This window comes from Gouania willdenowi, chromosome 15 (genome assembly GCF_900634775.1).
Source record: "Gouania willdenowi chromosome 15, fGouWil2.1, whole genome shotgun sequence".
NCBI lineage: Eukaryota > Metazoa > Chordata > Actinopteri > Blenniiformes > Gobiesocidae > Gouania > Gouania willdenowi.
Window position 1 is genome coordinate 7,146,857 of NC_041058.1, and position 22,428 is coordinate 7,169,284.

At 36.4% G+C, this 22,428-nt stretch overlaps 1 protein-coding gene across 1 annotated transcript in view; it reads left to right on the forward strand.

The window, feature by feature from the left end:
- srbd1 (S1 RNA binding domain 1) overlaps positions 1-22,428 on the forward strand; it is a 62,140-nt gene that overhangs the window by 2,218 nt on the left and 37,494 nt on the right. Inside the window, exons 4-14 of the mRNA XM_028469417.1 lie at positions 268-483; positions 1,622-1,788; positions 2,505-2,622; positions 2,707-2,845; positions 3,990-4,086; positions 4,175-4,361; positions 12,328-12,431; positions 13,040-13,147; positions 13,436-13,593; positions 15,512-15,611; positions 15,689-15,796. Of these exons, the coding sequence (XP_028325218.1) occupies positions 268-483; positions 1,622-1,788; positions 2,505-2,622; positions 2,707-2,845; positions 3,990-4,086; positions 4,175-4,361; positions 12,328-12,431; positions 13,040-13,147; positions 13,436-13,593; positions 15,512-15,611; positions 15,689-15,796 (1,502 nt within the window). The remainder of the gene's footprint in view (positions 1-267; positions 484-1,621; positions 1,789-2,504; positions 2,623-2,706; positions 2,846-3,989; positions 4,087-4,174; positions 4,362-12,327; positions 12,432-13,039; positions 13,148-13,435; positions 13,594-15,511; positions 15,612-15,688; positions 15,797-22,428) is intronic.

Consider the following 22,428-nt stretch of genomic DNA (forward strand, 5'->3'; position numbering starts at 1 on the left):
AAAATGTCATTCTTGTATGGTGTGTATGTATGAATTACAATAAAATATATTTATACAGACTTAAATAATATTTTTAAAGGGGATGAAACAGCTTGATAAAACATTTTAAGTTGTTTCTTCTTATATTACAAAATTATAGGTATCATGGTTTTATTTGTTATTGTCACAAAATCTTTTCCCTCGTCAGCAATGTTATTTAATATGGTATTACACATGTCGTTTATTTCATTTCCTCATGTTATTTTTAATTCATCTTATTTCTTTCAGAGAGTATCATTTATCGTGACAGATAATCAGGTGCCGTCGTTGGGTGGGCTGAGGCCGAAGAAAGAGGAGGAGGTGGAGGAGGATTTCACTTTTGGTGAATCCTGTCCAAAGAAACTGAAGACCAGCCACGCCTGTCAGGGATGGCCAACGTCTTCATCAGCGTCACAAGCTCAGAGTCTGAGGAATGAACTCAACATGAACTGGGATGTGACACAGGTAGGGAATGCAGTGCTGTGTGCATCCTGGGAATGACTCTTCTGGATTTTTCACATCCTCACAGATGTATTACATCCTCAAAATTCCATAGTGGGATTTTCCTGAAAATGTAAAAGCGCCATTTATGTTTGCCTGCATACTGAATAACTAAAATAGGGTTTAGCAAATGTGCACATTTGTGAGATACTGTATAACTCATAGTCCTCACTTCTTTTTTTTCCCCCCTGCAACAGGGAATAAAATCAGATTCCCTAAGTTTACGAGGCAAATACTTAAACCAGTGATTTTTTTTTTCTTTTTTTTTTGGCAAAGAACTTATGTATTAAGTTCTTAAAATATTTGCAGGAAAAAAAAACATTTCTAAAATAATATTTACAAAATAATTTCTGCCCCCCCAAAAATAAAAAAATAAATGCTTTAATAAAATAAAAAAGAAGAAACTACATCCAACATTAGAACAATTACATTCCTTTTAAACCTGTTGCTGGTACTCCAATGCATCCTTTCTTTTACATTATTTTGATCTCTAAACTAGTGATTCTTAACCCTTATTGGAGGTAGTGAACCCTGAAATCAGTGCATTCACCGAACCCTTTGTAATTGTAAAAGTAAAATATGATTTCTTCAAAACATTGGTATGTATTTAATCAGTGCACAAAATGAACCCTGTATCAGTTGCACACACAATCACTGTGTCCAAAGAATCCTGAATTTCACTCAAAAACACACTTCTAATTTTTTTTATAATTAAAATGTAACATCATTGTAATTTATCTTTAATAAACTAGTTTATCATCATTTAATTTGTGTAAGAACTACTGACTTTATTTCTAAAACCAGGAAAAAATCAGATGAAACTTTGGTAAATGCTGGTTTATGCACAATTGATAACAGAATAGATCAAATGAAAATATAAAACAATGACTGTCATGAAGAAAAATGGAAACTGTATTGTTCCATACAGATAATAAGAGACGGATTATATCTCCTGCAACACAACCTCATTTAAGATATCAGCATTAATAACACGCATAAATAACTATCATTAATATGGCAGCAGTGGTTTGTTTGTTCTTGTGAAATCTTATTCAGTAATAGTGTGTGTGTGTGTGTGTGTGCGCGCGCTCTTTCTTTTTAGGTTCTGTCCATGCAGACGTGTGTGGAGCGATGGGTGTGTGAGAACATCATTAAGCTGCTTCGAGAGGAGAACACGGTGCCGTTCATGGTGCGATACCGTAAAGAGTTGATCAACCACATGGACGCTGACGCCGTCCGAGATGTTCAGATGAATTATGAGAGTTTATGGTGAGCACCTGTCACATATCAAATCAAACAAAGTCCAGTCAGTCCATTGTGATTGAAAATACATGTTTAAAACAGAAACAGTGTAATAAATACACAATTGTCAAACTCATGACCCGGGGGCCAAAATCGGCCCTTTTGAGCATCCAGTTTAACCTGCAGGTATAAAGTAAAAATGACAGCGAAAACATGAATCTTTGTGTAAATGAAACTCAACAGTATTTGCAGGGGCTCACAGTTTTTCCGCTCCTTATATCAGAAACAGTTGGAAAAACTCAAAATTCATACAAAATTCTCAAGTTATAGCTTAATATTTCCCTTTATTAAAAAGAAATTGGTCAAACATCTAAGAAATTTAGAGTAAACATTCTGTTGGGACTGATATTTATCACTTATTGCTTTGATATTTTCAGTTTCTTACATATTTTGTATTTTATGTATACGTAGAAGTGCAAACCCGGGCAAAAATAATGTTGAAATAATTTGTTTTCCCGCAATAAATCTGTGGCCCACTTGAGATCAAACTGCTCCGTATTTTGGCCCCTGACCTAAAATGAGTTTGACACCCCTGTTGTAATGTGTGGTAGGGGTTATTCCTCAATTGACCTTTAGATGGTGCTGTGGGTCAAGTTTTTGAGACAAAATTGAGCAGAAATGTTTCTCGTCTCGTATGTTTTTCAAAATTGTGTGAAAGCATTTGTGTCCGTCTGTTTCTCCAGTTCTCTTTCTAAGAAGACTCAGTCCATAATTCAGACCTTAAATAAGGACGGGGTCTTATCAAATGAGCTTGAATGGGATCTGAGGAGCTGTCGATCTGCTGATGAGCTGGATCACGTGGTCAGAATCATACATTTGATCATATTAATTTATTTTTTGAGAATAGTAATCTCAGTGAAACCTTTGTGGGTTTTTCCCAAACAGTATTCTCCTTATAAGAAAGGCAGTAAGCTGACTAAAGCTCGCAGGGCCAAAGCGCTCGGCCTCGAGGAGGCTGCCTCTGCTCTGATGGATTCTCCACACACTCTGGATTTAAGCACATGGATTAAACCAGGAACTGAAGGTAAACAGAGTCACAGAAATATGTATAGACTGTTCACATCACTAATGATTAGTCACATATATGCATTGGTTATTGGGTGACAATCTCTACTTTCTTAAAAAAAAAAACTATTTTCATTGGCCCGTAACTGCGTGTGAGAATGTAAGAAAACATCTGATGTCTGTTTTACTTTATTGTTTTCTTTTTTATTTTGATTGAAAATCCTTTACATGAGGCCATTTTAGTTTGGCTTTGTCTTATAATATTTTTTAGTTTTCTTCCAATTTTGAGGGGCTGGCATGTTAACCACATAGGATGTGTAGCAGATCTTTTTACATATTCTGAGAGAGGAGATGGAGCTGTATTAATATACCAAATTTCAGTTCTCTATTTAAATGTAATTTTTGAGATATTAGAAGCTGAAAATGGAAGAAAAATAAGGACACTAAAATTGACATACAGTAACTATGGAAGGGTAGTGCATTCACTTGAAAAGAAAAATCATTTTTTTTTTTGAATAATTCATGTTTTTGGGCTATTTTTTGTTTTGTTTTCCGTAGTAATTTTTTTCAAGGTAATTTTTTTTCAGTTTTTAGGAGTAAAATTTTCCTGTTTTTCTGAGTAATTTTTTAAACTCAGAAAAAAAAATAGTCAGAAGAACAGGGAAACACGAAAAACAGAAAACACATTGTCCGGAGAGAAAAAAAAAAACGTTTGAAAAACATTAAAAAAATACTAAAAACAGAAGACAAAAATAATACAAAAAACAAAAACAAACCAAAAAATGTAATTATTCAGAAAAAAAATGATTTATTTTTTTTTTTTCAAGTGAATGCATTACGCTTCGTACATACACCCATCACTAAATTGGCCATATCTCAAGAAGTATTCATCCGTTCAAACTAAAATTGTACAATGTGCCTATTGACGTATTAAGGAACAATTGGTAATTATTAAAATGTCAGAATTTTTGGAGTCCGAATGTCCTGAAAATTTGTCCTGAAAATTTGTTGAAATGACATGGAATGACCCAGAATGTTTTGTTTTAATGACTATGTATATAAGGCTTATGATGTGAGGTTATTATCATGTAAAATAACTGTGTTTTCTATGCACAGCAGTGCTATTTGTGAATACTGGAAAGGTGTGTGCTCATGTGTTAAAGGCCTATCGACTGTGGAGGAAGTGGCCACAGGCGTGGAGAATATTTTGGCTGACATGATCGCCAAAGACCCAGAGACCCTCACCTACGTGAAAACATTGTGAGACGCCCCCTTTGCTAGATAATAGTTTAGTTATATAAAGTAGGAGTGCTGTTTGTAGCTTATTTCTCTCATCTGTTGTGTTCAGATGTGAGAGAAGTTCTATCACCATTCAGTCGTCGGTATCTAAAACAGCGCTGAAGGAGAAGGAACAAGAGAAGGCAGCTCAAGCCCCCCCGAAAACAAAAGCGGAGCAAAACAAAAGCAAAGATTTTGACAAGTTTCATCTCTACTTTGACTTCACCTGTAATGTCCAACGAATCCAGCCTCATCAGGTATGGGTAGAGGGTGTTTGTTCTTTTCACTTCCCTGGTTCTCAAAACTTCACTCATTGGTCATAATTTGGAGGCTTAAATGTCTGGAATAATTGGTTATTTTCACTTTCTAATTGACCGATCTTTGACTCAGTTATGTCGGGTTAGTTTCCCCACCATCTTTCATCCGGATCAGATTGTGCTTTAAAAAAACGAAAACCCAAAAAACAACAACCACAAACATTTAAGATAAAAATGTTTTCCAAGCCGCCAAATAAAATGTGTTCTGGTGATCCAAGGGCCACTATACCATTCATTTCAACATTTAGAATTATTATATATTATCTATTTTTCTCTTGTGTTGTGTATTTTTGTTGTTATTTTGTATAATTTTCTTGTCGTTTTGTGTATTTCGTTGTAATTTTGTATGTTTTTTGTGGCGGGGTCATTTTGTGTATTTTGTATATTTTCCTAATATTTTTCTAGCCTTGTTTTGTATTTTATTATTTTTTGGTGTGTTTTTCTGTAATTTTGTATGTTTTTGAAATAATTTTTGTTTATTTTATTTGTTTGTTCTGTAATTTTGTATGTTTTTGAAATAATTTTTGTTTATTTTATTTGTTTGTTCTGTCATTTTGTGTGTTTTGGCTGAAATTTTGCGTATTTTTGCTCCATTACTTTAATTTCTGCCACTTCTCCATCAAATTTCAATGTCTTTTCTGCACATTTTTTCCACTTTCAAGCCTTTTTTGGCACTTATAAACCCTTTCCACCACTTTCCCTACCTTATGTCACATATGTTGACCCATTAATGTCACTTTTAACCTCTTTTCACCATATTTCATGCTTATTTTCTGCCAATTTAACCACATTCACAATTTGTAATGCCCATGATTTGCCAGTTTAAACAAATTTTCCTAAATTTTTTAACTTTATTACCCACGTTTTGCTGCAACTTTTAACCAATTTCTGTTGTTTTTAAAATCTCATTTCACCACCATTTTTGTTCACTTTTAACCCATTTTATTTCTGATTGAAACAAGGATTTACATCTTTAAGATGACTATATACTATGGCGCAAATAATAATAATAAACTTCCCTGACAATGTCACACATGTTAAACTTATTGTACCTTTTCACCTCTTTTCATTGTATTTCATGCTTATTTTTGCCCATTATTTGCCAGTTTAAACTAATTGTTTTTAATTTACTGTACATTACCCCAACCCCCCCAATATGGAAACTTTGAACTCTTTTTATTTATTTTTTTTTTAAACAAATTTTTCTGTCTGTTTTTGGCCACTCAAATTTGCAATTTCTGAGGTTTTAGAATTGTATACTTAGTATAAACTATGGCGCAAATAATAATAAACTTCCTGGATAACAATGGATATTATTCAGATAAATAAATAAATGTGGTTATCACAGATTCATAGAACAATGGACCATTTTGCTGACTTTATGGATGGACCCCAAAAAGCTCTCCCCTTTATTCCCCCTTATAGATGACCTTGTCTCCATATGACTGTTCTTCAATGTTCATGTCTGTGTTCAACCACCTTCAGCTACAGTGGGGGTCCCCAGTCTCTGGAACCTTTATTTTGGAGGTCGCTGGCTGAAAAAGGAAGCCGTTTATCTCTTATGAACGCTGGGCATGTCAGTGGAAGTTAAGCTTGGCGATGTTCCACCGTCTTCTCCCCTCCTTTGGCCCTGCTCCGTCTCCCCCCCCCATCCTTCCAGTCAGTGACTGGTGGGTTACTCAGAGTTGGTCCCGGGCCTCATGTGTCACCACGGCTCCCGTCATCCACCATCTCTGCCACACCACACTCTCTGGCAACCGCACTCTGCCCTCAAGTCATCCTTACACACACACACATACACACACACACACATACACTTACTTGCTCGCACACCCTGCGAGTCCCCCTCGTTCTCTGTTCTTAACATATGTGACATGTCCCCTGCCGACATGCCATTGGATTAGGACGCTTTGATTGACAGCCGTTCTCCTGTAGTGACAGCTACTGCTGCTGGGCCCACAGGCGAGCCACAGAACGGAGAGGAGGGGGTGGGGGGGGAGTGGCTGAGTGGTGTTGAGGTGCACCCGTCACTTATCTCCGCCGCTCTCAGATTCCCTCCCTGTGACTAAACCACAGCCCTCCAATGCACTCCTCCTCCTCAGCCTTTAATTCGATGACTCGTCTTTGTCACGCAGCGTTGACCCACAGGCTGCCATGACCCTGCTAGCTGTCACATCCCGGCTAAAACCAACCTTTTCTAGCCATCAAGTTGGCAGGATGGAGAGAAGGTGGGAGATGTGTTTTGACAGGAGGCATGTGTGTGTGAGCACACACTCGCTTGTTTGCTTTAGCAAACATTTAGCGCTGAACGCGTTCAGCCCCGGATATGGGGATTTGTTAAATGAAAAAGGGCGATGTTTGTAAGTGATTTTGACTACTTTCAATACATGTCTTCTAAAGCAGGGGTTCTCATTTGGTGTCGCGAGACTCTAGGAGGCCACTTTTCCCACCTAATGTTGCATATATTGACCCATTATTGTCACTTTTAACCTATTTTCACTAAATTTCATGCTTGTTTTTTGACAATTTAACCACATTCACGATTTGTCATGCCCATTATTTGCCAGCTCAGATTATTTTGTCCTACCTTTTATTTATTTATTTATTTATTTTCCTTTCTTGTCTTGCTTTTCTTTAAACTGCAGATCTGAGCTAGATCTGTATATGAGAAAGCGAAAATATCAAATACAGTTGGTCAAGATTTTTTTTAATTTAAAGATTTTTTTTTTAGATCAAGCACTAGACACCATTTATATGTCGGGCGACCCCACATGGGGGTCACGACTCCAAGGTTGAAAAACACGAGCTGCTATAAGACAAGAAAAAGCTCAAATGTCTTTTTCTGCTTTTTGTGATATGATATATCGCCCAGCTCTATGTTAACTTTATGAGGTCCAAAGAATTGTTTGCAGTTTTAAACCAAAATCACAAACTCCTTTTCAAGAAGTAGGAAACACCTAAATAAACTATAACACCTAAAAATTATGAAAAAAACCTAGAATCCCAAATTTAAAAAAATGTTAAGTAAAAGCTACACAATTAAATTAGCTTTCAGTAAATCAAGAACCTTTGAATTAATTCATTGAGTTTAGATATTTTTTTTTATTTTTATTTATTTATTTATTTAATTTTTTTACAACTCCAAAAGATTTAAATAATCAAACAGAAAACCTGCGCTTGCGCTTGTTTTTTTTTTCATTGTGGGGCCAAAAAAAATGTAATTATATTTATTTACTCTGCATTGAAACAATAAATGTAGGTAATTCTAAACATTTCAGTGCTTTACAAGATCAATATTGTTGTATGCAGCTATAAATAGTAGTTGTTTGGAATATTTTGTGTTCAAGGAAGAACAACATATTCAATATATATACTTTATAACTCATTTATATGAACTGAATTGGTCTCAAATAAAGTTGAAATGAAAAAAAAAGAATAATCGAGGCTGGGATGATGATCGTGAGTTACACAAACAAATCTAAAGTTGGCATTTAGAAAACTTTTCTAACATACAGTACTTGCTGCATGTCTGAAAGCGTATTAGTACAGATTGAACGCTGTCAGACTCCATCTAAAGCCTTATTTGAAGCGTGCACATTCACCTCATAGCTATCAGCTCTGTTGTGTGCCTGGATGGGTTTGTTCAACGTGACGTGGGCTGCGTTTAATGCGATTTGCGTTACGATCAAATGGTAGTTTAGCGCTCTGGTCTGAGGCTCGCCTGCAGAGCAGCTGAGATAATAAGAACTGCTTCATCAATTGAACACGTCTGTTTGATGGACAGGTGGAGGCACAGTCACAGGCACGTGAAGTGTGTGTGTGTGTCTGTGTCTGTGTACGCTTACAAATCTGGGCCTTGTACGACACATTCAGGGTGATTTCCTGTAGTTTGCTGCTGCATGAATTTGTTTATAATTCCAAAGAATTCTTCCTTGTTTTATTGCTAAATATTTTTCATTAGGGTTAGGGGCGGAGCTAATAATTGTAACGTAACACAGAGGGCGGAGCTATTAACTGTAACATAACACAAGGGGCAGAGCTAATAACTGTAACATAACACAAGGGGCGGAGCTATTAACTGTAACATAACACAAGGGGCGGAGCCAATAACTAACATAGCAGAAGGGGCGGAGCTAATTACTGTAACATTACAAAGGGATGGAGCTATTATTTGTAACGTAACACAAGGGGCGGATCTACTAACTGTAACGTAACAGAAGGGGCGGAGCTAATAAGTAACATTAGAAGGGGCGGAGCTAATTACAGTAACATTACAAAGGGATGGAGCTATTATTTGTAACGTAACAAGGGGCGGCGCTACGAACTGTAACATAACACAATGGGCGGAGCTGATAACTGTAACTAACACAAGGGACGGAGCTTTATATTTGAAAAAGTGAAAGTATCAAATACAGTTGTTTACGATTTTGAGTTGTTTTAATTTGACATAGAATATAAATTTTAAAATATATTTTTAATCAGTAATTGTTTTTCTATCAATTACTAGACACTTCCCTGTTTAAATGTCTGGCAACCCCACATGGGGGTCACTTTCAAGACATGTTCAGCACTTATAAACCCTTTCCACCACTTTTCCCACCTAATGTTACATACTGTGACCCATTATTCTAACTTTTTACCACTTTTCTGTCAGTTTTTGGCCACTCTAATTTGCAACTTTTAACCAATTTCCGTGGTTTTTAAAACCCCTTTTAATCACATTTTCCACTGTTTTTGATCAGTTTTACCCATTTTATTTCTGATTAAAACAATGATTTACTTCTCTAAGATGGCTATATACTATGGCACAAATACTAATATACTTCCTGGATAACAGTGGATATTACGCAGATAAATAAATGAATGTGGTTATCACAGATTCATAGAACAATGGACCATCATTTTGCTGACATTATGAATGGGCCCCAAAAAGAACTCCCCTTTATTACCCCTTATAGATGGCTCTGTCACTACATGACTGTTTTAGTTTGCCTCTTGCATGTCAGTATAAGGTCAAATATAATTGGAGAAGTTTCTCTGACTTTCTCTGAATCTCCTCTGTGCCAATGTTTATCTGTTTGTTTATGCTTGATATGCCGGATGGATGGATGTGTTGATGACAGTATTCGTCCAAAGTGTGAGGAGGCAGACAGGGAGAGGATAACTCTGGCCAGCTGCCCTCCCTCCAGGCCCAGCGGCAGTGATTAAAGCCTGTCTGGGAAAGGCCGACTGTCTGCCTCTGTCGCGCTTTGGCCGGCGCTCGCCTACCTGTCACTCCTGGATCATCTAACACACAAAACACACTTCACACTCTGTCTCACATCACTCCTGCTCTCAGATCACCCTCTGACTCCTACCAGTGACCCAGCCTCCAGAGAAACTTAGAGATGTTGAATGCTGTGCAGTGGCTAATGACCATAAATCAGAAAAAAAAGCTGCAATGAAGAATAATGAAATGCTAAACAACAATAACCTCAACCTTTCAGGCTCCTCCGATTATTTTCCCCATTCATAATGTGGGAATGCACTACAACAATAAAAGAAAACACTGGATATATAAATATGAAACGTTTGTCAGTTTTTCTTTTAGACCTTTAAGAATAATAATAATAATAATAATAATAATAATAATAATAATAAAAAATATATATATATATATAATAAAAAATAATTTAGCTACATATTCTGATTTGCAGAGTACTCTTTTTATTTATTTTATATTCAAATGTGATAACACTGATTTTTATATACAAGTTAAGCTTGTACAGTTGCACTTTAGATTTGAGTACTCAGGTTTGTGTACTCCCTGAAATTTAGTACTCAGAGTACCCATGCAAGTACATATTGATGCAAATACAGATTTTAGGATTTATTAAAAAAATACACACATTTTTGCTCATATTGAACAAAAAACGTTAACCTTAAAAGTATTTCCGAACAGCTGACATTGTTCTCTTACAACTAAACGGCATTATTGAAAAATAAATCACAACTAATTGGTAGTATTAGTTGTAATATACAATATATTAATATGATATATTACATAACGTAATATACAATATGCTAGACCAGACATGGTTTGTGCACGACGTGTATATTTTCCTATATGTATCGTGTGTTTTTTGTTGTTTTGTGTGTTTTTCAGTAATTTTGTATTTTTTTTGTAATCATTTTGGTTATGTGTTTTGTATCTGTTGTCTTATGTGTGCATGTTTTGTCCTTTTGTGTATTTTTGTATTTTTTCACCTTTTTTGCATTTTCTGTGGGGGCCCAGAGGCTGATATGATTTAAGTTTCCCCTAATGGGCTCTCTCCAAAATGTTCTGCCAATATTAAGGGGAAAAGACACTTTTCACTGCTTCTTTGACATAACAAACATCAGAGTTTTGATGAAGATTGTTTAAGAAACAGCGTCTCAGTCATGGTCTCAGTAGCTCAGGGCAGAAACATGCCACAGACATCGAGCTTTCATCATCGTTCAAACAACTCGCTTCAATCCTCGCCTCCGCCCTGCCATTAGCTGTGTGCTGCGTTTCACATTTTTTGTGTGTGTGTCCTCCAACATCCCAGTGTGCCGCTGAGTGGTAATGGTTGTGGCACGTTGAGTGGGCGTGGGTGGGGGGTAGGCCTCGCGGTCTCACTGCTGATGGTGGCATGATGGTGGCATTTGTCAGCTCTCTTCTTCCGCTTGGGCTCCAGATTGACGTCTTGTTTCTTGGCCGTGTTCTGTGGCAGGCTAAAGGTTCCCCACTGAAAAGGTCAGACACTTACTACTGTTTGCTTAACAGCATGTAGCAGTTCCTCCAAGGGGCCACTAGCACACACAACACAACCAGCCTCAGCCTAGGCCACAGGATATGGACTCATAGGCACGTGTGCATGGGCTCCAAATTTATTTTAATCATACATTTAGCTGCATGCATCTGCTCTATCATTAAAAACATGTTAAAAGTACATTTTATTCACATTAACTATTTGCAATTAAGGGACAGTAGAACATGAAAAATGTAGAGCTTTATTTTTATAAAACAATTCCTGCAAAAAAAAAATAGAGTGACAATACTTTTAATATTTTGATTAATTGTGACTGTCCGGATGTAGAACTTTAGGATTAAAGTTGTGAAAATAATTAATTAAAAGCAGCCAGAACTTGCATGCATAAAAATTATTATAACACACAAACGTTTCCTAATAAAAAAAAAAAGTCCAATATACATTATTTGTTAAAAAAGAAGAGCGCTTTAATTTTAGGTTTTGCATTATGTGGTAATAGTACTTCCTATGTTTCTGTTTGTGGTCTAAACCAGGGGTTCTCCACTGGTCTCACCCTGGGACCCACACGGTTATTAAATCGCAACCCACTTTTTTTCTCTCTTTTTTTTTTTTTTTTTTTTTTTTTTTTTTTTTAGAATTCAAACCAACCAAATTTAGTTTTTCAAAAATAGCTGTGTAAAACACATAAATAATCTTTTTTGAAACATGAATGTATATATTTTCCTGTACAACATGCATTTTACAGCATGCTTGTCAAAAGAAAGATTTCTAAATGATTGATGAAGTATTTAGAGCTTTATTAAGTATTTATTTATTTTTGATCAACTGTCAGCGATCCACTTTTGGGTCCTGACCCACCGGTTGAGAATCGTTGGTCAAAGCCATCTTTGAGTGTGGGGTCACATTCAGCCCTGTTTCACTAAAATATAATGACTCCAAAATGTATCGTTTAGTATTTGAGTTTCTTTAAACTAATTATCTCTTTTCATTCTTTACACTACTTTACAACTTATGGATTGCTGATGATCTAGTCACAAAAATGATTTTAATGTTATGGAATTACATTAATAAACATAAACTTATGTTTGGTATTATACTTTGTATAATTTTGATTGGTGCACGTATGTGTGCAGACGCTGGCCATTAACCGAGGAGAGAGTCTGAAGATTTTATCCGTGAAGGTGAACGTCCCCGACAGAGTGAAGACAGACTTCACCACATGGTGCATCAACAACAGGTCAGAATATAACAGAGAAAAGACACACACACAAAAAGCAAAGCACCCACACACTGCATTAACACGAACACGCATACATTTTGACTGTAGTTGTTGGTTTATTTCGTACTGAGCCTATTTGACATTAAAATCAGTCTGTACTATTAAGCTGGTCATATCTAAATATAAAGCACAATAACTTTTCTTGATAAAGTATATATTATAATTATCAATAAAATACAAGGGATTAGAGAACATTGTAAATCATTTTCTTTAAAGACAAGACAAATGTATTTGTATAGTGTCATACACAAGGCAAGTCAATGTGCTTTCATTGGATTAAAACTGCAAAGTTTGGAATCAGCAATAAAAACCTTAAAACAACAATAAAATGATTAAAAATCTCACTTTCAGTCAAAAAGAAAATCTTTAAACTTAGAGTTAATGAAAAATGCCTAAATTCATTTATTTATTTTCCAAAGTGTGCCTCGCAGCTCAATGTTTTTTGCACATTGTCATCCCAAATTTTTTTTAAAGCTTTGCAGGTTGGTCACGTAGCCGTACAGCAGGATAGAAAAAAAGTGAAAATAGATTCATATTCCTGAATCATATGCTTTAACTGTTCGCAGGTGGAGGCCAAAGACGTTTGCAAGAGGAGAACTTATTGCACTGATCAGAAATGCTGTAGAGGATTCTTTTAAAAGGCTCATTCTGCCGTTCCTCACTCGAAGTTACAGGTATTTTATTTCATTGTTTTCTTTGTAAATAACTGCAAACTTAGATGTAATGTTAGCAGTGGCGTACGGTTGCCTTATCGATATACCGACATTCTATCTGTACGCAGCGCCCCTATTTGGCCAATTAGACACTTTCTTTAACATTTACCTTTTTATTAAAGAACTGAATGTAAACATATTACACCCTCCTCCTTACTTCCCGTTTCTCTTTAACCATTTTTTTTTTTTTTTACTTTTTTGAAAGTAAAGGTGTAAAATCTCTCCTTGAACGGCATCCTTTTTCTTTAGAACAAAGCTGACGTGCGCAGCCGAAAAAGAGTCTATTGCGATGTTTGCGAGGAACCTCCGCACGATCTTGCTGGTTGGTCCAGTCAGGGGTTGCGTCATCATGGGGGTGGACCCCGGCTTCAGACATGGCTGTAAGATCGCAATCCTGTCCCAGACAAGTAAGTAAAACCACTCACTGTGAAGGAAATTAAACTTTTACATCCAGCACTTTGGGAGTTGAGATATTTACAATACAGCCTAGCATTTATATCATAAGATGTGCTATCCTTAAATATTGTTATATTGTTGGCTGATCACCATCCTTCTTGAGATGATTATCTGATAATCGATTTAAGTTTTTAAGTTGCAAACGTTTAAGGAAATATTTTCATATTTTGTATGCGGCATTAATTCGGTCTGTCAGAAGGGAAGTTTCGTCCTCTGAGCTACAATTTGGGTTTAACGCAACATTTAAGGACTCGGTATCGATGAGAGACGTTAGCCAGATAATGCAGGAGTTTGGGGGAAGTTTCCGGCTCCAGAATGGCTTTGGATTGGGTGACTGTCCATTCTCATCAATGTTGATCCGGTTAAAAGGATAAGAATTAGAATTGCATGGTGACTCACTAGTAGTTCTAAATGATAAGGTGGAATTAATAACTTTAACTTTAATCTTAGTTTTATTTGGAAAAAATGCTGGTCACTGTAATCATTATTCAGTATCAGAATCAGCTGTACATTATTTATCCCAAGGGGAAATTGCTTTGTGACAGAGGCTCGAGAAATATTACAAATGGAAAGAAGAAACACTAACAAAGAAAGCAAAGAAAAGTTACATAATCCAGTAAAATACTGTTAATTAAATAAGGATTAAATACAAGTGCAAACATTGCAGTAGAAAAATAATAATAATACAAATACAAGAATCAAGAAGCTATTGAGATGTAATTGAACATGGATAATTGAAGACGAGATTGAAAAATGTAATTGACCCTAACCCTGCTAGTAAACAATGAAATGTTTAAATTAGAGTTTTTCTTTATAGTGTAATTTTATTGCTGTAATAAACAATTTGTAATTGAAATCAACCCTTCATCCTCTTTCAGTTTTTACAGTAAATATGTCACGATAATGCAGATGTAATTACCAGCTGTAATCTGGAGACCAGATTACAGTTGACATAATCGTAGTACTTGAATGTACAGATTTTGTCAGTGCATATGTGTGTCTGCAGGTTCCTCTGAATGTCTGCGCTACTTTTGTGCAAGTCTCTGCGTGTCTCTCTCAGTGGGTGTGGCCTCACACTGAGTGAAGGAACTTCCCACCCTCTGGGCCACTGATTGTGTGGCCACAAGTCACGCTGACACGCTTACAGCTGATGGAGCGCGGCGTGTATATCGGGAGTCGGGTCCAGTGGGGTGTGCTCACAGGCTGGGTGGTTCCTCGCTCACATCACGCTCTTGTCCGTGCTGTCCACTCAGATCCGCGCTGTTTCTTTAAGGAAACACTAAAGTGGCAGGAGCCAGACTTCCTGCCGTGGCATGGACTGTGCCAAATCGGAGCAAATTATTCATTTGGGCCAAAGTTCTCTTATTAAACGACATAACGTGCACAGATACAAGCTCATGGATTATAGCCTTCTGGTCATTGTATTTCCTGAAAAAAAAATTCCCGAAAAAAAGTTGTCTGAATAAATGTAACCTTAACCTATTCAAAAAGAAGACAACATTAACTTGCTGGAATTATTATGCGGAAGTCAAGAAAATATCGAAGCAATCAGCAGACGCCTCTGAAGAAGACTGGCACATGACAGTCGAAACATGTCAGGAGATCAAAGTGAATTTCCTGAAAAAAGTTTCCTGAATAATTCAAACCCCAACATTTTCTAACATAAGACAAAATGACATGCTGGAATCATTATGCGGAAGTCAAGAAAACATCAAAGCAATCAGCGGAATCCTCTGAAGAAGACTGGATCAATGTAAAGTTCCTGAAAAAAAGTTGTCTGAATAAATGAAGCCTTAACATATACATGTCATCGTATTAGTTTATTAGCAATTGTGTAATATCTTCGCTCTTTCTTCTGTTAACTTTCAGGTCAAATCCAACATACTGATGTATTATACCTGCATAACTCAGGTTTTGCAACTCGTCAAAAAGAAGCAGAAAAACTACGCTACCTCTTGCTCAAACACAGGTACAGCAAGTATACATTTTCAGATACTCTGTGCGTAGATATTCTGTACCTTACCTGTGTTCGTGTTGTTCGATCAGCTGCACAAAGGTCGTCATTGGAAACGGGACAGCGTGTCGTGAGACCGAGTCTTTCTTCTCTGACCTCATCGCCAGGCGCTTTTTTCATCCCTTGGATGTGTCTTACTGGTAAGATCCCACTGCATGGTGGATGGTGCCCTTTTCCTCATAGATCCAAAAGTGTTCCCAGCCAAGACAGGGACTGAATCTAAATATAATCAATGTCAATGTTAATGGCATCATGGCTTTAGTATTGAGACATGGACAAATAAAAGCTGGTAAGTAATTAATAACATCACAAAATCAAAGGAATCATACTTTAACATGATGTAATGTGGGTAATGCTGTCATGTTGAACAGCACTGCATGTGAGTATTCTTTAATTAAACCCATGCAGCGTTATTTCTGTGACCAATTACTTCCAGATGGTTATAGAAACTAATGACATCTGTTCCTCACGAAATGAAAACTTTTTCTTGTTGCGTTACTTGTTTTTCTACCTTTGTGCTTCCAGCCACCATTTGTTTAGTCACCAATTATCCCACTTTAAAGGGTTTTTTTTAATTTTGCAAAACCAGAATTCCTTGAATAAACCATTCAGTGACTGATTTTCTCAACTCAAACCCAGATCTTCTAATTGTGACATGTTGTAGCTCCCCATTGTGTGGATCAGCAGTTTTAAATCAAGCCATTTACAACCCAGTTTGATCCCGGGGTGGCTCGAACCAGAAAAACACTGATTTATTTCAGGAAAAATGTGCAATTAAGATTGACATTGACCCTAATTCACTCTATACTATGTAAACAATGTTTGTAAGTCACTTTGAAGCAATCACATTCATGTCCAGTGTTTGGCTGTGTTCGAAATGGCACACTAGCATACTATACACTACAAACTCAGTGAGCACATGCTGTCTACTGTATACATAGGTATAAGTATGATTAGGATGATGACTGTTCACACGGAAGTATACTTCCAAGTTTCCCAAGATGCATTTCAAACCTACAATGACAAAAACCTGAAGAACACTGAGGCTAAATACCTTTGAAAGTTCTGTAAGCATTTTAAAGGAGAAAGTGACCAAGTAGAATATCAACATGTGCTCATTTGATTTTGGAGATTTTCAGAGACCTTCCATTGTGCTGACAAAACTTTCGGTTAACTTCAAAACAATAGTCCTATTCACAAAAGTGTTCAAAAACTAATGGAAGACAAGAAGAGATGCTTTTGTTTTGAAAAAGGGATGTTTGATTTTTAGCTTGAAGCTGATCCCAGGACGATTTTATGTACCATTTACAATGCATCATGGGGTGGTTGAGTATGACTAGTGACACTTAAAAAATGTCCCGGTATAGTATACATCCGGATATTTCAATATTTTCATACTATCTAGTATAATAATAATAATAATAATAATGCATCAATTTTATATAGCGCTTTTTTCGACACTCAAAGTCGCTTTTACAGAATTAAGGCATTATTCTTTCACTCCACACTTAGTGGTGGTAAGCTACTGTTGTAGCCACAGCTGCCCTGCGGCAGACTGACAGAAGCGAGGCTGCAAAAGTGCGCCATCGGCCCCTCCGACCACCACCAACACTCACTCACACACTACATTCATGGGTAAAGTGCCTTGCCCAAGGACACAATGACCACTGGGGTGACATCCACCCCACTGTGGCACCTGGAATTCTCAGTGGTCTCCCATCCACCTACTAACCAGGCCCAGACCTGCTTAGCTTCAGAGATCTAATGCGAACGCAGGGCCACATACTCATTTTGAGTTTGTGGAGTAGTACGCTAGAATGCGATATCGAGCACAGCCTTTGACTTTAAGAGTTGTTGAATTTGTGTGATTACTCTTAAAAATTGCATTTTGTTAGAATTCCTTTGTGATACTTTACATGGTTTGGGATTTTTTTTTTTTTTGAGTAATAGCAAAAAATGTGTAAATAGAATCCTTAAATAATGCATGTAAATTTCCCCACTGCGGGATGAATAAAGAATCTATCAATAAAAAGATTGCACGCTTGTGCATACATCAGGTAAATTTGGGAATTTAGACTAACTGGAATATCTGAAACTGAACTTTTTAGTGATAGTTATTTTTATTCTTGCTTTCTGTGTAATTTTTAATTTGTAATGTGTAATTTCGACAAACTAGGACTGAATGTTATTGCACAACATTATTAGCATTTTTAGCATCAATGCACAAGTTATCAGAAAGCATGTTGGCATTTTGGTAGGATTTAAGATAAGAAGTGTATGAGCTAAATTTGAAGAGTCAGGAGAAAAAATGTGCGCGGGCAGCAGTGAAACAGCTGGAAAAGAGGACAAATTGAAATGTGTCCTCTAGTGATTATTGTCAATTAAAGCCATCTGGTTTTGTTATACTTCCTCCAATTAAAGAGGCTTTTTGTGGTCTGTGCTGTGTCTCTAACCAGGCACAATCCCAACTTTAAGAATACAACAGCACAGAGGCTCCGTCCAAGCATAATAACACTGGCCTCTACTTGTTCCCTCGCTCTTTACGGAGCTCCATGTGTGTTTGTTGACTTGAGGTTTTGTAGTAGGGCGACGGCCCGTAACATTTCAGAGCCGTATGTGAACGTCTGCGTAGCTTTCTCAGTATCTTTGAGTTCACACACTTGAGGTCATGTCTCAGGAGTATTTTGGATTTTAGGTAATATTTTTTCTGAGAAGAGACACCGTCAGAACGTGTTTATTAAGCTAACGTCCAGTGAAATATTTCCATGACAGACATTTCTTTTTCTTTCAAGCCCCTCCCGAGCAGTTACATTTCACATCTTGATATAATGACTCTTTTTCAGCAGCTATTGGCAAGCAGGCTTTTTCAGAACACAGGAATGTTGGACTCCTGTTTGATGTGGATTCCGCTGAATGTCTTAAATCACTCAAAAATGATCAGGGACGTTTCTTCAGCACAGAGCACACATGTGTATTTAGTCTGCCGGAGCCTCAGTACGGGTTTGTGGAAGAAAGGCTCGTCCAAGGCCGTGAACTTTAGATATTTGAAAGATGTTTTTGTGACATTTTGCAACATTAATATGGTGGCATGTTTCCGGTAATTGCTTCAAGCTCCTAAAGCCCCTCCGTCTTCATGTTCTTAGGTTCATGTGTGCTGTCAGAACAGAGGATGATGAGAGTCAATGTTAAAGCTCAGTTTGAGTCCTTGGTTTGTATTACTGTCTTCTTTACTCTCATTTTTTGCTCACTTCATACTCTTTTTCCCTGCAAAATACCTTTGTTTAAAAATCCCTGAAATTTTTTTTAGTGACTTTTTTCAATATTATCAATCATTAGACGTGTAATTTGTATTTGAATATACCATTGAGGTTTGAAAGGAGTGGGTTTTAAAATTATTTTCCTGCTTATTGTAAAGCATTGGACTTAAGTTTACATCGTCAAGTTTGTTTAATCTTTTAAAAACTTTTATTTTCATTTATGATAAATAATTTCTCCTTTCACTCTCAGTGAAACGTTGCCACAACACTTTAATAAATCATGTTATTGTTAATAGGATTAGGCCTATTCTTCTACATAAGTTATTATATGTATTATTTATAGATTACTATGACGGTGTATTAGGGACATATTAAAATAATAACCAATCTGGACACTATGGGATTAAAGTCCTATTATTTTCAGAATAAAGTTGTAATTTTATAAAAAATAAATTGTATCTTGATAAAATTGTAATTTTATGAGATGTCATAATATTTCAAGTTTAAAGTCTTATTATTATTTTGAGAAGAAAATTGTGGTTTTATAAGATTAAAGTCATACTATTTCAAGAATAAAGCCGTAACCTTACGAGAATAAAGTCATAAGTTAATGAGATTAAAGTGTAATTTTATGAGAATAAAATTCAAATACAAACATGATCTTATCTGTGTTGCGGTCCCTCGTGCGTTCATAAAATTACAACTTTATTCTCAAAGTTACAACTTTTTTGTCATTAAGTTATGACTTTATGCTCAGGTTTTCTTTTCTTTTTAAAATAAATTTTGTGTTCTACTCCTGCAGCATGACGTATTTTGAGATATTTATATGATTCTATGTCTGGTTTATGGCACTAAGATGGATAGTGATAGATAGATAAATACTCTATTGATCCCGAAGGAAATTGTGCAGAAGTCTGTTGCTCACATTCACACAAACAGAGCAGGATCTGCAGAATTAAGAAGTTAAACACACGTAAAAAAGCAAAAAATACATAACAGTCCAAGAGAAGTTAAGGCACTGCAAGACAATGTTCAAGACATTTTCCTCTCTCCTCCTCCCTGAAGTGGCTCTGTTATAAAGCCTGATGGCACGAGGGACAAATGAGATGACATTAAAGCATCGATGTTAAAGTAATTAGGTATTAGTATTTAACCCTGGTTGGAATATGATTCCTAATATGTGAATTTAGTCCAATAATCTCCTGTTCAGGCTTGATAAGCAGAGGTAAAGGAAGACTAGGGGAGGGGGTCTCACTCCCCCTGCAGATGTGACCCACAGATGACCCTGACCTGCCATTAAGGAATCCTCATTACCACAGCTACACGGATGATGGCATTGACGGAGAATAGCTACGTAGCATCTAACGCAGCGAGGGGTCTCTGCACTCGCTCTGCATGCTCCTGCTTTACTTAATTGACCTAGTTTCTTGTATATGTTGTGACTCTGTGCGTGTGCATGCGTGTGTGTGTGTGTGTGTGTGTTTGATGATATTATCATAAAGGGTTTCAGATTGACGCGTGCAAAAATGGTTTCAAGTATAGGAAAGGATGAGACCAACCTTTTATAGAAACCACAGTTTTTTGTTGTGTTTTCAATTATCAATGTTGCTAAAAATAACTTTAATGTGTTTCAACTCCTCAAAGCAGACTACATAGCTAAACGCTGCTCAGTTACAAGTTTTTTGTTGTTTTTTTCCACCATTGTTATTTATTATTTTTTTGTTTGTATGACATTAAATGCGCGATGCATTTGATGTGCTTTCAATGAGGTCTTTAAGTACATGATTGGTGGATTCAGGCCTTTGCTTCCCTCAGTGGAAACATAAACTACTTCATTGTCACTTATATACAGGTGCATTTAACAAAATTCAGTTAAAAAATAGTATTATGCTGTAGTTTCTGTGATTTAAAACAATTGGCTGGATTATCAAATTTGTAAATTACTTTTATGAACATTTGCCTTCATTAAAAAATGTACACCTTTTCAGTTCTTGTCCTCAAAGTGCGAGATACTCCCTTCAGATATTTCAATGTAATGATGCAATATAAGTAAGCCCAAACTGATCTACGAGGAAAACAAAACTTTTTATTGCAAATTTAAATTTAATAGACTTGCAATAGAGGGTTAGAGGTTAAAATCTGTTGTGGTTCGTCACTGTTGGCCCATGAGCAAGGCTCTTTATGCTAACTCAGTGGTTCTAAACCATACCAACCTTTTGTTGGGGGAAAAAAAAAAGATTTCTACAACACATAGGAATAGATTTTATTTGGAGACACACACATAAACCTGGGTCGATTTTTTGCTATGTTTAAAACTTCAATTCCATTTTTATAAATGAATATTTATAATAAAAAAAATACATTATTAAATGTACCTGTACATACAGTATGTGAAAATGAAGGAGTTTATGTTTATGTTTCTGCTGAGGGAAGCAAAGGCCTGAATCCACCTTAATAAAAACAAATGAATGACAAAAATAATAATTCTGATTACAACTGGCATTTTTAGTAATCCAAGAGTAGAATTATTAATAAACACAAACAGGCATTCACAGGCCTATTCCTAGTTTTGGAGTTTTTTGAGGCATGAACATATTGAATCATCATATTTAATTACACACACTATTTCAGATTAGATTACAATAGAATCTGAAATATTTAGGTTTATATTTCCGTCACTGCCTTTTTATTATTTTAGCTTTCATTTAAAAAAAAAAAAACCTCCAAAAAAACATTGATGCACTCAAGATGTTAATTGAGTTTTCTAGCTTAAAAGTAGCATGTTGTATTGTTTTTATTCTCTTTTGTGCCATTGGGCTACACTAACGCTGTCCTTCTGATTATTACCTTTAACAATAACAGTTTGAGGTTTTACACGTCTGTGCTTTGTCCAAATCTGTTTGGACACAAATGCAAACACGTGTTCTTGCATAGCTAATTAAGCTTCCCCTCGTCTCTCCTCTTCCATCAACTCTTCAGTAGTTCATTAAAGTCCTTGGCTTTATTTGCACCGTCTGCTTCCTGTCTCCCTGTGAGTCTTCATTGTGTTGCCACCCCAGACTCCTCCGCCCTTTCCTCTCTCTCTCTCTCTCTCCTCTCTCTCTCTCTCTCTCTCTCTCTCTCTCTCTCTCTCGATCTCTCTCTCTCGTCTCTCGCTCTCTTCCAGTCTGTCCTTCTGCCTCAGTGCTCAGCTGGAATGACAGCCAGAAATGGCCGCCTGCGGGAAATCCTTACTTATATTTTGTGTTTGTGTGTTTTTGAGTGTGTGCGCTCATTTTTAAAAAGACTCATCTTATCACAGCCTCGTCTCGTCATCCTTTTTTCTTTATTTTTTTTTTACAGGAAGTCAATCAAAGTCACAGATAAGCAGTTTGAAACTTCAGGCATCTTGGGTTTTGGGTTTACTGTGCATTATTTACTTTGACTGTAATCATAATATGGCTGAATTTTGATAATGAACTTTCGTCTGTTTTCGTTCATTCTTTCATTCATTCATTCATTCATTCATTCATAGT